Below are 19,041 nucleotides of genomic sequence, written 5' to 3' on the forward strand. Positions count from 1 at the left end.
AGCAATCTGATTGGCTGCCAGCAAAATAAGAAAAATGTTGCTGACAGCCATTACAGAACTCGGGGACTAGGTCTCCTGTCCTGCACATGTAAAAAAAATATATATATAAGGGGAAAGGTAAGGATCCGCACACCCGCTAGGCCCTATAGGGGGACCCAGAGGGACCCTATCCCCGAACCAAAACCCCCAAAAATAATCAGTGAAAATTGCTGTGATCCTGCAGGACTTCCATAGGATCATTAAAAAAAGGAAGGCCTCTTTGTTTTGTTACTAGGAAGGGGAGTGTTGTCCCCCTCCTTTAGCATTTATAGGTCCCAAGGAGCTTACCCTGGGGTTGAAATTATTGTATATCAGGAGGGAGGATGTGCAGCCCCCTTCCCAAACCATCACAGGCCCTAGGGAGCCCACCTGAAATCTCTTAAAATGCAAAGAGGGTCGAGTGGCCCCCATTCCCTGAGTCATTATAGGCACTGGGGAGCCCACCCTGGGGCTAAGATTTGCCCCCCTCCTGAAGCCACTAAAGGCCCCAGGGATCCTAGACCCTGAGGCCACTAAACTAAGTTGCTTGCATCACTGAACCATTAATGGCCCCAGGGATCCCATCTCCTTGCGCCGGTTCCTTAGCTATATTCTAGGGACCCCACCCCAGAGACATAGCAGTTTCCCTGCCTGCACTGGTGCGGGCAGGGAGCCGTGTGTTTGCTCCCACTAAGCAGGAGCAAGCACAAAGGCTGCTCCCAGGGGGCAGATGCTTTGAAAATGCTCCTGCCAGCTGTGAGCAGACCTTTGATCTGTTTCTCTGCATGTACTGATGCAGGCAAGGAAACATATCACAATGTTGCTCCCGCCCAGAGGGAGCAGTATAAGTAGCTGCTCCCGGCGGCGGGAGCAATGCCGCCTCCTGCTGCATGCAAAAAGCCACCTAGGGTCATTGAGGCCCTCGGGCTTTCTCCCAGCCCCCAATGATTCTATTGTGGGGCCCTGGGTGGGCTCCAGGGTACCCACCAATAATAATGCAGGCCCCAGGGGATGGGGTCCCCAGGGCCGGAAAAGGCTCAAAAGGGGGGACCACATGGTCCCCTCCCCTTGAAAATACATAGGGCCCTGAGGGATGTGGTCCCAGGGTCTATGTAATAAGGATAGGGTGTCACTTGGCCTCCCTCTCCTTTAGAAAACAAAGGATCTGGGGATGGGTTTCCCAGGGCCTAAAAAGGCTCGGGTGGGTTGCCACTTGCCCCCTCCCCTTTGAAAAACATAAGACCCTGGAGTCCCCATAGCCTAATGAGCTTAATGGGGCTTGGGGACGGGGCACCAGAGCCTGGCCACAGGTAGCGGCTTGGCTTTATGTAGGGTACTAAAATATTATATTACATTTTTAAAAACCTAGACATTCACTGAAAAAACCTAGGTTAAAGCAACATTATAGTTAGGTGTGAAAAAAAACGAGCTGTTTTTGTTTAAAAGAAAATTTAGAAATTCACTGACACTTTCATCTGATGAAATTTGAATTGCTATCAGTGATGTCACAAATAATGTCATACAACATGTCATGGGTGATGTAATTTATAAGGTCATAAGCAGTGCATGGGGGGGTGAAAGTTATAGATAGCTCTGCTAGACAAACTTGTGAATTTCAGTTTTTTTTGTTTACAATGTTAATGTTGTCACTGACATAGTCACCTAACTATGACATTACTTTAACCTTTGTTTTTTAGTGAATATATGTATTTTTTTTTTCACTGAATGCAAAAAGGTTAAAGTCGCATTCTAATTAGGAATGCTAACGTCGTTATTAAAAAAAACTAAAAATGCACTGAGAAAAAGAAAAGGTTAAAGTTTGGAGTTTAAATAAGGTAAAACCTAATGTTTAAGAACCAAAACACCTCTGAATTTCGCCCCTTATATTTTACTGAGCTAACTATAACTTGCACCCTGTGTTGGTCCTGGCCCTTTCTACAGGGCTACCCCCAAATGGTTTCCCTTTTTCCCTCCACTTTTTGATGAATTCATTTTTGTAGGCCTTAGGACTTCGTGCACTTTATCACTGTTAGCCAGTGATAAAATGCTTGTGCTCACTTCCTAAGCATGGTTAAATTGGCTTATTCCCAATCGGCATATTTAATTGACTTGTAAATCCCTTGGTGAGTGGTATACCATAAACCCCGGGCCTGTAAATTAAATGCTACCAGTGGGCCTGCTGCACATATTGTGCCACCCATTTAAGTAGCATTTTAAAACATGTCCCAGGCCTGGCACTGCAGTCTGAATGCAGTTTTGACGTGACATGTCGACGTGATCTTTAAACCCCCTTGCCAAGACTTAAACTCCCCTTTTATTACACATAATGCACCCCTAAGGTAGACCCTAGGTAGCCCATAAGGCAGGGGGCTGTGTAATTAAAAGGTAGGACATGTACATTTAAATTTTACATGTCCTCGTAGTAACAAACTCCTACTTTCGTGTTAACTACTATGAGGTCTACCTCTACCATAGGAGAACATTAGGGATTCCTTATTAATTTAATAAGTTGTAATTGCCAATTGGGATCAGGCATCTATATCATGTTTGGTATCTATGGAATTGTAAAGATAAACGCTCTTTAATGGTAAAGTCAGAGTTTTCATTACAGTTTTAAAAATGCCACTTTTAGATGCCATTTTCCTGCCCTTAGCCCTTTTGGGTCACATGACTGGGTGTAGATGAAAGTTAAACTTTGTGAAATCCTCCCAGACAGTCACACAATAGAGAGATTATGTGTGCCTGAATGGGCCATCTGCTGGCAGGATTGGGGGTGGAGCTCAGTACAGCCCCACTTGCAACTAATTAGGGTGTGATCTGCCTTCACAGTAAAGGCCTAAAGAGCCCACCTTGTCACTGCAGCCAACTTGAAGTCAGGGCAGGGGAGACAGGTAAAACTATCTACTTCAAAGCCACTATCTAGAACGTTTTCCCACCTCCTAGAAGGAGGGCTCCAGAGTATGAAAAAGGAGGCTTCAGACACCAACTCTTCAGTACACTTCTGGACCTGTGGATACTCTGTCAGGAAGAAGGACTGCTGTGCTGATGAAAGGGCAGACACTCTGCTGAACAGCTGAAATGCTGATGCCTTGCTGAATTGCTGCATTTCTGTACTGCGGCCCTCTTGCTTGGTGTATAAGGACTGGACCTTCAACTGTCCTAGAACCTCCAGAGTGACTCACAAACACTAGTTTTCTGGCCTCCTGTGGAGAGCCACAGGGACAGAAAAGGCTTCCTCCATCATGAACTCGCTCCTTGACCCAAACTGAGTGAACCCTGACCCTCCAAATGGTACCCCTTCAGTACTGGACACTTGGGTGGTGCTAAAGGGTGCCAGGGAGCCAAAAATCCAAAAGTGGGGACTTAGATTATGTTTGGCTAAAAGCTGCTACAACAATCAGGAGGAGAGTGGGACCAACCTGCTGGCCTATCTGCCTGAGGTGCATCGCTGGTTGGATTGAATTTGCGGCTTGTCCTGCAATGTTCTTCTCCACAACAGCAAATCCTTTTCAGCTGTCCTTCTCCAAAGGGATATCAGAACTTTTGTAATTGTCTTCGGCTACAGCCCTCTGCTTTATCCTACTGGTTTTTGACTTGCATTTCGGCGACTAAGTCTGTATGCAGAACTCTTCACAGAGGCTTTGACCGGGGTCATCCGGTGACAATGCTTGCTCCTCGGACACCTTCTGCGGCCTTGCCCTGCTGAACTCTACCTTCTCAGAATATTTTACTTTTAATTTTTTTTACGTCCAAAGGTAAGCCTTGACTGGGCCCAATCCATTTCTTGTATCCGAACTGAGCTCCATAGCAGTCAGCCATATTTTTCAAATTTGACCTATCCTCGCGCGACTAGATGCCCACTGTTGGCGCTTTCAAATTTTAGGCGCTAGTACTTCCTAAAAACTTTTAAAAATCATAATCCCGGTTCTACCGACTGGATTTTTGTTCTTTTTGTGTTGAATAATTTATTAAAATAACTCACATTAAAAAATTTGGTGTGGGTTTATTGTGTGTTCACTTTATTACTGTTTGTGTACTACATAAATGCTTTACACATTGCAACTAAGTTAAGCCTGACTGTTTTTCGAGCCAAGCTACCCAGGGTTAAGCACAGGTTAGCTCAGTGACTTTTTCTCGTTCACCCTGCAAGGGACTGTGTCTGTTGCTTGACCAGGGTTCACACCATAGTCAAGCAACAACCCAATTTCTCACATCCACCATGCACATTTTATGACCTCATTTAATAAGTCACTCATGACATGCTAAATTACATCATTGATGACATTTCTGATAACTTCTCAAATGGCATCATTGATGGCATTACTGATGACATCAGTGATAACACCATAGTCCTATAAAGCATACAGTTACTGAGTGTTCACATGTGGGAAAATAACCTAAAAATGGTGTAAGCAGTGGAAACCAGTGTAATTGTGCATTTTAAAAGTTATATGGTGCATTGTTTACAAATCACTAAAGTTTGGGGTGAAAGAAGTACTTCTTGATATGGGTTGCAGAGGTATGTTTGATAATAGATTGTGGCTGAAAGCCTAAGCTTATTCTAAATAATCTGTGAGAAAGGCCAAAGCTGCTGTTGACAATACATTATCCACTAGTGGACATCTAGGCATCTGTTAAATAGTTGTAATACAGTGGTATAGACAAACTCTATAAGCTGTGCATAGTTATTTCCAGAACTTTACTAAACATTTTGAGGAACTGCATACTGTTGAATAATGTAGACTGCATGGTGTCACACTTAGTTGTGGTTTTACTTATACAGTTGTTTTAAGCATGGCTATAATATTGTATACCATTATGCCCATCTCAGGAATGTGCTTGGTGTATTTTACTGAATTATGGAACCATATTTAAAGGGCCTGAGAGAAGGTTTCTTTTCAGAGAAACATTTATGCATGTCTGTCAGCCTTTTGACTTAAAACTGTAGGCCATGTAATGTCTCTAATAAGGTAATCCTATTAGGGTGATTAGTTCAAGTCCACAAAGTCTTTAGGGTGGTGTTGCAATGATTGTACAATGTCATCAGTGATCTAATCAATAATGTAATTTGAGATGTCATCAGTGATGTCATCAATGATGTCATTTAACATGTCATGAGGGATGTAATTTGTGAGTTTATAAGCAGTGTATGGCAGGGCCACAAATTATAGTTAGCTCAATTAACTATAACAGGTGAGTATATATTAATAATAGTTTTAGCTAAAAAGCTTAAAACCATCCCAATGCTAATATTTATTACTTTTACTTTAATGCACTAATATTTAAATTTCATTGCATTTTTAATTCTAAGAAAATATTCAAATTTAATTAAAGCATAACTTTTGAGTTTTGGCCAGGTTTGGTACACTTTAAAAAAACATTTAAGTGAGGAGGGGTGATTTTCCATTTTAAAATACTGTTCAAAATATTATTGAAAAAGTAACATATTTAAATTTATCAGTTAAAAAAAAAACAGAAATAATTTAAGTAGGTAGTGTGTTGCCTCTTTTTCTTTAAATAGTCTTGAGTTGCTATTATTTATTTAAAATGATTTTACATTTCTATTTACCCTGATGGCAGAGAGCTCAACAAACAAGTGGAAAGTTACTAATAGTAGCATTAGACTTGAAAAATCAGTCGGAAGGGTCACCACCCCACATATGAGGAGGTAAAGACTGAATTTAAATCTATTTGTACATTTCCATTCGAAATGTTTAATAGAAAAGATGTAAAGATTTACACCAAGGTGTAGGAGTAGACATACATGCGAGTAGATCAACTCAATACAAACTTACCGTTGCTTAACAGGCTATTTTCTAAATCCTAGGTGCAGCTGCATCTTTTTCAGTGGGCTATGTCAAGATCAACTGGGACCTGTCAGGGGAGCTGGCCATTGGAATATTCTCTGCACTAAATGCTGCTGCTCTGCTTCTTATGGATTTCACACGCAACATCTGGGTGTGCTATGCTGGCTACTTGGTCTTCAAGTCATTGTATATGCTTCTTATAACAATAGCAACGTGAGTTTAATTTACTGTATATTATTTATTTGGAGTACATTAATAAAATGAAATAACATACTGAGCTCGGTCAGACTGGCCAGTGTTTCAATCTAGCATTTTAATGATGGGCTACAGGTTAGGGTGCTGTTTGCAAACTAGATGAGCTGCTGTGACTCAGCCCTGCCCTGTTGGCCCTATTCTAGTTCTGGCATCCAGAAATGTGTTACTTTTTCGAAATATCATTGTCAGAATGAAATACTGAGACCCTTTCTTCAATCATTAATAAGCTTGGCACACCATCCTTTGAGGTAGTGGTTATTAAAGTGACAGATGCATTAGTAAATTTCATGTTCACCTTTTGGAGATTCTTTGAACTCAATAACTGAGGTTTATTCTTTTCCAAACCAATGCTTGAATCTTTCTGTTCTAAGAAAGATGAAAGACTGAGCGACCCCATTAAGGTTCAACCTGTGACCATGAAGAGTAATAAAGAGAGATGGTGCTTTAGTCCACTGAGCCACAAGACTATCAAATATGGTTAGATTTTAAGCGTTTGCTTTGCTCATTTTTCCTTATAGTTTATATCATTCCTCTTCTGGCACTGACACTGTAAATCTCTAAAAATATTTCCGTCCCTCCTATAGGCCGCCTTGCTGGTGGAGGAAGGTTTTTTTTGTCCTTTTTTAACCTTTGCTGACACCTTCTTTTTAGTAGCCCTCTAGGCTTCTTTAAAAGAGTAACCACCATGTCTATATTTAAAGTATAGATCCTGAATGAAATAACAGTTTTGAAGAACCTCTGATTGATATACTATTTGTTTTCAGAAGTAGCTGGGGTAAATTGGATTTTACGTCCCCTGTTAAAGCTTCAGGTGACACGTTCACTATTAAACTATTTTAAAAACAATGGTGTTGCCAAATACAAAAAAGTGAAACATACACAAGTATTATTATTATTTATTTAAATGCATTCGGTCCAGAAAGTTTGGACCATTTAAAATTAAAAAAGAATAGCACAGTCTTACATAGTTGTATAAAATCCATTGGATCGCAATAACTCATCATAATTCATAATAATAGTAATTCAAGATACTATAAAAGTCTAATAATCAACTAACATATAAAATATTTCAGTAAAATCCTTACAACTAAAATTAAAATCGGACTTAAAATACGACAATTGGCAAGTTATGACATAAGAAAAACATCTCTGTAAGCTTGTGCGGTCTCAGTTTTCTCCTAAAAAGGTTGGGAATTCTTGCTAAAATACAGGAAAGGATGTCGCATATAAGTTAGTAAATTCAAAATATTGACAGGGTACATGGCATATATTAAAAAAGAAAAGAAAAAACGAAGAAATATGGATCTGGTTGAAATCTCCCTCTATAAACAAACAAAGGCTCAGCCTAGAGCTCTAGGGGCCCTCCACAGAAATGAGCCTACGATGAATACACCAAGCCTCCGATAAGAATTTGGTAACTGAGGAGGCAACCAGTGTGGATGTATCATATTTGCATATTCTGGTGGCATTGGCTCTGTCCAACAATAATAGATTTTTACAGAAGGGAATAATCCACTTTCCTCTAGGGCTCTTGTATGAGGGACAGAAAAACAGAATATGCTCAATTGTTTCTTTATAATGAGGGCAAGATATGCATCTATCAGTCGAAGGGACGCTGGATGACCAGTGGGCCGTATAAATATTAATCGGCAGGGAACCATATCTAAGCTGTAAATAAAGGGCACAAGCATATGGTGGGATGGGGAGGTTCACAAAAGTCTCAGGCCAAGGTTCGTGTTTGAATTGGAGGAATTCTATTGTTAACCTACCCAGCCCATTTTGGCGCAGTATATCTTCGTTGGCTTTTTCCCAGTATCTTCTTTTAACAAGTTGTCTTGCGTTATTGGGAATCAGTTCCGGATGTTCCCAGTAATGGGAGAGACCTATTTTAACCCAAGCAGATTTCATCTCCTGCAGCCATTGAATTTTAGTCGGGCCCTGAGGAGTAGCTATCAGTTCCCTCACCGCCGCCCTGTATGGTTCGAGTTCGGGAGTTGTCCAAAGGTGGATCCAATAGGAAAGCGGTCTCAGGGCCGCTATGGTTTTGATGCTGTTTAACCCAAAGTCGAGCCTGAGAGGAATCATTGGGGTACCTACCCCTAACCGGGAAACCTGTCTAAGGAAGTTGTTTTCTTTTGTTTGTAAAATATCCAATCTTCTATGTAATCCCCAGAGTTCCGCTCCATACAGGGCCGCCGCACGGATTTGGGCATTATAAATCTCGGCAATTATAATCAGAGGGGAACTCAGAGCCTTTCTGGACCTACGTACTAGGGCCCCACCTCTTTGACTTAAGATAAGTGCCCCTTTATCAATGGCTGCCTCCCATTTTCCTGTGGTCGATAATCTAATTCCCAGATAGTCAAACTCTTCCACTTTCTCCAGCAGTATTGAATTCATTTTGATATTGGCACGTAGTCGTTTCCTTGGAGAGCTGTATATCATAAGTTTCGTTTTTTTTGCATTGACGTCAAGCCCAAAATCCCTACAGAAAGCACAAAATTCCCACGGGAGATTTAGCTAGCAAAATTGTATCGTCCGCGTACAATAAACAGGGGATTTTTTCCCCAGCCAATTTAGGCGAGTCGTTTATGCAATTCTCCAAATACCAGATACAGTTATTGATATAAAGCAAAAAAGGGTAGGAGCCAGAACGCACCCCTGCCGGACACCTCTATTAATAGCCAAAGGATCTGTCAACTCACCCTCCTTGCCGCATCTAATTAGGGCATAGGTGTTGTCATGAAGCCAGGTGATAAGACTCAAGCGACCTGAAGGAACCCCCATGTTGGAGAGTGTTGACCATAGCATGTTCCTGGGGATCAGATCAAATACAGCTCTCAGGTCTATGAAGACCACATACAGATTTCTCCCCCCCCCAAGTCCACATTCTTCCATTTAATTGCCAGGAATCTAAGGACTTGGTCAACAGTGCTCACAGCAGGTCTGAACCCTGCTTGTAGATTAGATAGGGCAGCAGATTCCATGATCCATTCATCGAGGTGGCACAAAAGGTGTTTACCATACATTTTTTGAAAAATATCTAGGAGACTGATCGGACGATAATTAGCTGGAATATTGGGGCAACCTTTTTTAAAGATGGGGACTATCTCAGCCCCTTTCCATGAGTGAGGGATAGGGGCTCCAGCTGCGATTGCATTGCAAATTCGATTGAGATAAGGAGCCCATATGTCAGGTCTTGTCTTGTATAAATCGCCCGGAATCTTATTAGGACCTGGAGCCTTTCCCCAATTTAGTGAATCTATAGCAGCACTTGTTTCAGCTAAAGTAAATAAGATCGGGGTAGCGTCTTGGGATATTGGAACATCGAGGGACCTAGAAGAAACCTCGGGAGGACCTGCATATAGTTGGCCAAAATGCTCAACCCAGGTTGCAGGAAGAATTGATGTGCCAGGTACAGAGGCAGAGTCTCCACAGTTTTCTCCTATTAATTTTCAAAACCTGGAGGTATCTTTTGATTTAGCGGTTTCCAGGATAGCTACCCATCTAGCCTCTTCCCAGCTTCTGCGTGCCTTGGTACATTCGTTCTTATAATCTTTTCTGGTTGTTCTTATAGATTCAACTTGGCCTGCTTTTAGAGCTTTCAAAAAAGTGAGCTGTGCTTCCCTACATAAATTATTAAATCACCGTGCCCGGCACTTTTTCTTAGGATTACTGGTGATCTCTTTTGTGAAAAGGTGTTTTAGGGAATCAAACAATTTACTGTGGGCTGCTAAAAGCCTATCACCCTCATCATCTTCTTTGTAATGAAGCATACACTCCATTTGATTGGCTAGCAGATTGTATGTTGATGAAAGATGCTCGGGGGATGTAGTAACAAACTCCCATTTTAAATTCCGTCTATTATTTGATAAAGCTAGCTGATGGGCGTAAAGCTTAGAATGGGGTGTCTCAAGTAAAGGGAATAGGCCTCTAGTCGATAAAATCAATGGGTCGTGGTGACTCTCTTCACGCTCTTGTACTCTCATATCAACTATATGGCCCCACAGTCTAATATCGAGGAGTATATAATCAATCTGGCTTCTAGACCTTCCTCGTCTGAAAGTGGGATGCAGATTTGTGTCAGAGCAGGAGCGACCATTGCAGGCTAGTAGGCCATAAGTTATTGTAATATCAGCCCTAAACAAGCTGTTTTGTTCAATCTCTGCCTTTTATTAGAGACTAGCTGTGGAATCCCCCAATAGGCATCCTCTTCTTGGTATATCTCTTGAACCAGGGGGTTGGGCTCAAATGTGACGTTAAAGTCCCCTCCAATCAGAATAAAGTGAGAAATATTATTTTTAAGTAAGCTATCCAATAAAAATAGAGCATCGTGATCTACAAGGGTGCCCTCACTCCTGTTATAAACATTGATTATTAGTAAAGATTTCTCCTCGGGGATCGTTAACAATAGGGCCTGTAGATCAGGGCAGCCCGTATCTATTGCTACAGCTTTTCTTCTGAGAGAACTACTTAGCCATATAAGTAGCACTCCCGAAGGTCTCCCAGAGGGTGACTTTCGAGCTGGAACCCAATAGTGTCGTAGTTTGGACTCTTGCTCTGAGCAAGACTGCTGGTTTCAGGATGACATTACTTTCGTTTGTAGGTGACTAAGTTCCTTCCTACAACTAGTTGTAACTGTTGTCCAAACCTTACCGGCTTACTAGCAGTACCTCACCCGAAACATAATAGTAAAAGGTGATTTGTAGCAGTCGCTTACGCATGAACTCAAAGTAAGATCTCTCAGGGTTGTCGTGGTTGAACGGAAATTACCCTTTTCTCACAGATTTATTATGTCTCATACAAACAAAGGCAATAAAACAGATGCAGTGAAGTTATAATAGTTTTTATTCAACATAACTGCAATTTGCGATAAGTTGCATGAACTGCAATGATTAGGATAATGAATATACCAAGCAACAGTATTGTGAAGAGGAGAGTCATTGTTATAAAGACCCCCACCATTATGCAATATATGAAAGAAATATATGTATATGTAAAAAATGGAATAAGCCCTAATACCCTAAGGAGAGTAAGTCTAACCTCCTACCTATAAAAGGAGAGCTGGGTTCGTTAAACCTAATCTGCCAAAGCTGTGTCCATGAGAGGAGCCCCCAACCCTCGTTACCTTGGAATGAGGTCTCTATCTCAGACTCCGCATGGACACGAAGACTGGGTCAGCGTCAAGATGACTGCAGCATCGGTATCAGCGATGGTAGCGATGCCCTCTGGTCGGAATCCCTCTGATTATCTGTCTAAAAGTGTGTTGTATTTATACAGATTTACAAGGTCCCCTGACATAAGTGTTATTCATAACAATAGATAACAGGCATGCTTGGGACGGCAATTAATATCAACAATCCCTCGAAAGTATAGAGAGGGAAAATCCCTAAGTGTGAATGCCTACTGTATGTTTGTCTTTCGTGCTTGATCTTGACGCCTTGGCGCAGTGACACTGATAATAGAATCCATAACAAGTGGCCTAACTATAAACAAGTCCGCCATTTTAAAGGAAATAAATAATTAAATGGACTAAGACAGAGCAAGCTAAGTAGGTTAAAAGTCACTGGGTGACAGGGGCACGAGTTTACAAGCCTACGGCTAAGCTAACTCCTGTTATCCCGCTAAAACAAACCAGGATTCACTAGACCCTCCCCATTGCCGTAACAGGTATGATGAAGGGAAAGAAACCCAAAATGCTAAAAAACCTGCTTCTGAACTAAAAAGCCAAAAAACAAAAACGAAAACTCAAGAGAAAAGAATGTCTGTGTATAAAATTTGTCCAAAAACAAACAGATATTTTAATATCAACCATGACAAGTAAATCAAACGTTTAATATAATTGCATATTTTGGAACCAGGAACTGGCAAGCAAATTTGATCAAATTATGTGCTATACGCAGGATCTTGAAGAATGTCATCGAAGTCACCATTCAAGGATCTTTAAAAAGAGTCAACATCGTCTGATGTGAAATTGAGAGCTGGACGGACAAACGGATCCACAGAGCAGAAGTGAGCCACATTCATCGGTGTATCGACACTCGCTGCAGCGTCCTCATCCATGTTAGATTGTATAACAGAAGGCTCATAGGTGGCCTCACGGAGCAACCGTAGTCTCAAGGGGCATGACCGTGTATGAACCCTCATCGGGGACATCAGCAGTTCGTGGTCCACAGGAGATGTAGGTGCAACAGCAAGACAGACCATAGGCAGATGTTCAAAGAGACACCATATGTAGCGGAACACCGGTTGTACACACCATAGTAGAGGCCGAAATGACAATGACCAGTCAAATTCCAGTTCCACCAGCAAAGGTGTACCGAAGATCCGAACCATGCGTTCACGGCACAGCGGTGTTGACGGGAGTGGCTCCATTGCTCTGTGTCGCTGGAAAAAAACAACCACCGCGAATCAGAAAAAATAGCAGAAGTAGTCCGCCAATTAAAGCCACAATAATCAGAAAGCCACCAAACACACTGGAAAAGAGAGAATGGATGGCTGATGGGATGACTCTGAAGACAGTCTGGAAGATGGACACAAAACCGGACCCGACAGCCTTAAAGAAATGAACAATCCCAGTAGTGCTCGAAGCATTGAATATTCTGGATACCAACTCTCCAAAGTGTTTGGGGAAATCGGTATTTAAAAGGGATTGTATCTCGGCTGATGATCTCGCAATCTGGAGAGCATACGTCTCTTTTGCGGATGTCAAGGTGACCTGTTTTTGAAACAATAGCGCCTTCAGTCTGCTCAACTTGTCATAGTTCACATTAATAGTATCAATGTGGGGCCACATTTCTGATACTTGTATCTCTCGTGTGGGGGGAAACAAAACATGGCCACAACACGTAACGACCTTCGTGACTGAGATCGCGTAGGCAATTCCAGGTCGCAAGCCGCAACAGCTGTCATCACTCAGTAGAACATAACTCCCATTAGAGAGTACATGAAACACTGAATGAATCAAAGGGACGGGAGTACCCTTCAGAAAACAGGCCAAATTTGCGACCCCCGCATTGCAAAGAACGTGAAGAGACACCTGTTTGCATATCATGGAATGACGAACAGTAGTCTCACATTCACTTCCGCTAAGAACGACCTCCTGCTCGCCGTTCAGACATCGATACTCAAAAGGCAACTCCCACTCTTCCTTAATAAAGCTATCTCCTAGTCTCTCATATCGTCCCACTGCAAGATGTTTCAAGCAGCTCGAGAAACGAAAGGTTGAAAACGGTAAATTAATTATGCAGTGTAAGAGCCAAATAGTTGAAGGACTTTCTGCTACCGTGAAGGGCAACTTATCTAATTTCTCTACTTGAAGCAAGGAGAAACGAGCCTCCCTTTTAGCCATTGTCTCTTGTTCCCTGGAAAAATTAAAAGCAGCAAACAGTTCACTTCCATTAATATATTTCCATGGGATGTGGCTACTTCTCAGCGTCTGCAATGCCCAACCCAGCTGCATGATGGAACGTAGCTGTGTTTGCCCATGATATAACCGGGGCAAATCAGTCTGAGTGATATCAATAGCAGATGACACTATATTCGACAGTGAATAAATCCGGTTGGATAGCGTGTTCATGCCATTGTCGACAACAGCCAATGTTTTCTCCAAATTCTCTTTATCAAGTTGCCGTAAACGTGCAGCAGTCTCAATTTGAGAAAGTTTCCAAATTTCATTATACATAGCATATAAAAACCGTTTTGAACGTTGTTTCTTAGGACCTAATAGGAAATCTTGTAGATCTATGCTGTCAGAAAGAGTGTTCAAGTGTTGTTTCACCGCTGTTAAAGTGTTTGTCTGCACCCATTGCTGGCACAGCTTACCCACACTGTATGTTGTTATTATACCACTATGTTGACCCGATAGAAAGCGAGGGTCTGGCCTATGAATGGAAAAAACCCCTGACGAGTTCAAAAAACGCTTCTGACACTCATCAGTGTCGGTGGGCCATACCAACCATCCCCCGGGACGGGAAAGTGAAGAATTATAAGCACCAGCCTTAACCAATGCATCTAGCCTATCCTCTGAAATATTAAGAAAGTGTTGCCAATCTCTAAATTTTGTCGGAGTAGGGATACTGGGCGTGTTTAGATCTTTAATTTTTGCTAACCCCAGACATGATGTCTGCTCAACAGTATCATTTAAAAAAATCATTTGTACAGGAATTAAGCAAGCGCGAAACAAAGCCTCCCTACCCTGTATTTGCCAATCTTGTGTTCCCCATACACTCTTCAAATCGATAGTGTTCTTCCAATATTCGTAACCCTCAATCGATAGTCGGGAAACAAAGGGATCTGAATAAATCAGTTTTGTATCTGTTAGCAAAAGCTTCCCAAATTGTGCTGCAGGTAATTCAAAATAATATGATTCAGCTTTCTTTGTATCATGCCCAGAAAAGTATGTTAATTTGTCACTGTAATACTTTGGACTCCCCACCTGTGGTGTAGAACAGTGTTCCCATTGTGTGTAGTTAAAGAGAGCCCTATATCTAGTTGCACGGTGCAGGTAGTGATGTCCCCAATTGTTATAGCAGAACATTTCCCCATAATTCTTTGTATAATCATATACATCATCACTTCCAAAAGCGGAGTAGTCCTTCATTTCAGTCAGCATTGAATCGACTGTTTGGACATCCCAATCATCAGAGACAACATTAGGTGTAATTACATCAGACATTGAAATTTTGAACACGTATGGTATTTCAATTATCTCTGTAGGCCCGTATATATCGAACGGAACTTTGTCCCATACAATCCCATCAGGAATTGGAATAGCTGTAATATTGACGGGGGACAAATCACGTCGGATCTTATGTGATGAACGATGTGGTGTTAAAATTACATCAACAGGCTCCACTGAGGAGCGATCAGCGATATAGTGACCATTAATTAGTAAAAAGAAGACAGTCACAAAACCAATCCATAAAAACAATGCAATAAATGTCAAACAGAACCAGAGATAATTCCATGGCTATATCAAATAGTTCGTTTTAAGCCATCGATAGAATCTGCTACTCCCGGAAAGTTTGTTAGTGTCAGTTGAGGATGAATCTGAAGAAAAATCATCAATGTCTACAAAATAGCCAGAGGAATTTTCCACAAACACAGGACCCATCGAATTCTCATCCACTGGTCGTGGAAGTTCTTGATAGACCACGTTACCAGTCGTGGAAGTGTTCGTGTAAAATACAGCCAAATCCTGTAGCGGGGCGCTCTCCGAAGATGTTACTGGAACCAACAAAAGTTCATTTTCCACCCTCCCCATGGTTGAGGAAGTGTCTGGAACAGCAGCTGACATAGTTGCATAGTCAGTAGTAGCGATAGTCATCCTACTATGTAGAGGGATGTCCTGTTGGGTAGTGAGAGGGGATCGGGAACTACCCAAGGGACCTCCTGGTCTACTGTGAAGAATCGGCCACATGGTGTAATTTGATGTCATCAATGGAGATGAACCTGTTTGATTTGGAACCAGACAAAGGTGGAAGGATGACAGTTCTGGTGCCTTTTATTCCCAAGACTGGTACAGGTGCTCTGTATGACGGACCAAACTCTTTTTTCACAGCGATCTTCTCACAAACCAGATCCCCAACATTAGGAATCCAGCCAGTCTAAGTTTTCGCCACGTCCCTTATTCCCAAGGTGGCAGCACTTGCAGATGATTTATCATCACGGAATTGTTGAAGCTCCTGTAAAACAGCGAGACGTTCTTTTATGTCAAATGGTGTTTCTGCTGCCACCATACCAGGGGCATCAAGATTGGGGACATACATAGGTGTCCCAAAGAGAACCTCATATGGAGACTTACCCCCCAAGGACCGTCTTGGCAGATTATTTCGTGCTCTCTGGACCCCATACAGGTGATGTAACCAACTGCGACCTGAACCTAATACTCGAGCTGTTAAGGACTGCTTTAGATCACGATTCCGCCTCTCCACGACGAATTTCCCTCAGGATGGTATGGTGAGGAGTAATGGAGTTCAACACCCATCGTCCTCATGGTGTCCCTGAAAGCCTTAGAGGCAAATGCAGGGCCCTGGTCCGAATGGAATGCTGCAACCGCATATGTACCGATAAAGATCAGCAAATCTTTTATAACAGTCCGGGCGTCAGCCGACCGCTGTGGCCATACCCACAGGAATCTAGAACAGGAATCTACAGCCACTAAAATGTATTTGTATGCACCATCAGGTTGTAAGGGACCACAATGATCCAGGTACACACAATGGAGTGGATTGTCTGACTCTAAGAGAGATGTCTGCGGAGGGCGTTTGATATTGGAGCCCTTAATTTGCTGAAAAATGTCACAGCAAAGGACATACTGTTTAGTCCGTCTGCATAGACCAGGCCACCAGTATCGTTGTTGTAAAATGGTGATAGTGGCCTGTATACCAGCATGTGCAGAAGCGGCACCCTCATGTGCAGCTGTAATCAGCTCCAATCTTTGGTCTTCATTTGGGATCACTCAATCACCAACATCAGGAATTGTTGCAAAAGCAACATTCTGTGCACTGATATGATAGGTATAGTTTGTAGGGTATCCTTTCGGAAGGCTCTCGCCTGCAGCCGAAGCTTTAACGGCAATCAGTATTTCATTATCCAATCTCGTCCGAGAACGAGTCACTGCAGCCACAGAAGCCGTAGCTACTGATGCTTTGGCTGCTTCGTCAGCCAATGTATTACCGGCAACATGTATTCCTACACGTTGGTGCCCTAATGTATGAACTACATGGACACATGGCAGCTTATCCTTAAGATCAGCCACCCTTCCCCACAACATTTTGTGTTTAATGGTGTTCCCTTTAGAATCTCTAAACCCGTTCAGTTTCCAATGATTGAGGTATTCATTGTATGACTGGACGCAGTAATATGAATCACAGACAATCAAAGTCTGTGTTCCTGGCTCTGAATGTTCGAGTGCTAGAAGAAGAGCCTTAAGCTCGGCCAACTGGGCTGTGCAGTCCCCTAAGGTCTGAGTGTAGGTATTATGAGGATGGAAAACTCCGTCTTCCATTATCCCGCACTCGGCTGCGCAAGCTGCCGAGTATTGATGTCTAGTACCCACAGCCGGTTGTGCCGATCCGTCAGTATAAATGATGGTATCATAACTGTCTATTGGCAATATGTGTAGGGGAGCGGGGTACTCTTGTTCATACTGGAGAAATTCTTGTGTCTGAAGTCTTGGATCAAACACATAATCAACATCAGTGGCGGTCAGAGACGTTGCCCATTGAACCCAGCTTGGATGTAATGCTTTAGCGTTTGGAACGCTCGCTTTAGTGACAGCCTCTAAAGCCGGCACCGGGGAGACAACAATTATGCGCTTCCCCTGGGCAAGTGGTCTCTCCTTTATGACGGCCATCTGAACTGCTGTCAGCATTTTTTCAGTAGGAGCAAAAACGTTTCTCTGCATTGGAGTACAAATGTGATTTGTATGCTATAGGCACTGTGTCACCCTCATTAAAGGTGACATATGTAAACCCAAGGGCACCAGCAATTATTCTGATGACCAAGTTCATTTTATTGTCACGTGTGTACAAGTGTCTAGCTTCCAGCATGTCACGTTGTAGATCCCTAAGGATGTGTGTGTGTGTGTGTTCAATTGTCCATCGCCTGCTAGAAAAATTGGGCTGTATTAAGTCATATAGTGGTTTGATGCGTTCAGCATAATCTGGAATGTAGGTTCTGCCAAAATTAAAGAAACCCAGTAATGACTGTAATTTCTTAAGCGTGTTCGGAGGCTGTAGCTGAGCACATTTTTCTAGGAAGTGCGGGGCCAGGCTCTTCCCCTCATTTGATAGCTCATATCCCAGGAACAATACACTAAGATAAGCTATCTTGCTTTTCTTAAAATTAAATTTATATCCGAAGGCAGCAAATCCCACAATTATCCGATCGACCTTTGCAAGATGAATGTCAAGGGTGTCATCATCGAGATAGATATCATCCACATATGATAATGCCTCGGGATCTAGCTCATGCAATATTGATGTTACACGGGCCGAAAACAGCCCTGGGCTGTGTTTATAGCCTTGTGGTAAACGACAAAAGCGTATCTGAGAGCCAAAGGAAAATGCACTTAGGTCCCTACTTTCATGTGCAAAATTCTGGCAGAAAATTCCATTCGAGATATCCAATGTAGTTTTGTATTTTTTACGCACTATATTATTAATCAGCGCTGTGCTGTGCGAATTTTGTATAGCATATGTACGTGTATGACTATTCAAGTGTCTATAATCAACCACTATTCTATATGAATGATCAGGTTTTGCAACAGGAAATAGCGGATTATTCATTGCCGATGCACAGGGCTCAATTACTCCCTGGTATTCAAGTTGTGACAGTATCTCCGTCACTGGAGCTTTCGCTTCATGTTTAACAGGGTATTGTGGCTGTGGGTGAGGTGTAGACCGGACGGGAATAACATGACAAGGAGAGTCCTTGTCCCAACCTACATGATTAGGGTATAATGCAGGTGCCTGTACCAAAGCCCATTCAGCAGCATAAACTTTTTTGTCAGCCTCTGGAACAAGTTCGGAGAAAGAAGCCAAAATGACATCTTCCCCATGCGGGAGCTTGCGGACATGTTCAGGTGGCCAATCTCTCTCGGCCAACAGGATATCACTAGTTAGTTCATCCCAGAATATTACACTAATAATGCGTTCCACGTCTCCCTCTATATGAATTGTTAAATCATAAACCCGATCGGGTGGGAGAACGCGGACATCCGCCATTTCAACTGCGATGTAATCGCTAGTTGCTGTCGCATCCAGATGATCTTTCAGACTCTGGCGACATATCGTGACCTCTGCCGCGCTGTCTAACAGAGTCACTGCCCACCTCTTGTTCCTCAACAGCGTTCTCAATACTACTGGCATTTTTAATAGTCAGTGCTGCCACTTTCTTCTTTTTAAATTGTGGCTTTTGCTGAGCAGTCTTTTCTTCTTCTTTAATGGTAGACTGC

The 19,041-nt window shown here is 42.4% G+C and overlaps 1 protein-coding gene across 1 annotated transcript in view; it reads left to right on the forward strand.

Moving 5' to 3' along the window:
• Window positions 1-19,041, forward strand: part of LOC138265804 (thiamine transporter 2-like) — a 199,152-nt gene that overhangs the window by 79,422 nt on the left and 100,689 nt on the right. The window contains exon 3 of the mRNA XM_069213861.1: window positions 5,846-6,038. Within this exon, the coding sequence (XP_069069962.1) occupies window positions 5,846-6,038 (193 nt within the window). The remainder of the gene's footprint in view (window positions 1-5,845; window positions 6,039-19,041) is intronic.

The sequence above is a fragment of the Pleurodeles waltl genome, chromosome 11 (genome assembly GCF_031143425.1).
Source record: "Pleurodeles waltl isolate 20211129_DDA chromosome 11, aPleWal1.hap1.20221129, whole genome shotgun sequence".
NCBI classification, from domain to species: Eukaryota; Metazoa; Chordata; class Amphibia; order Caudata; family Salamandridae; genus Pleurodeles; species Pleurodeles waltl.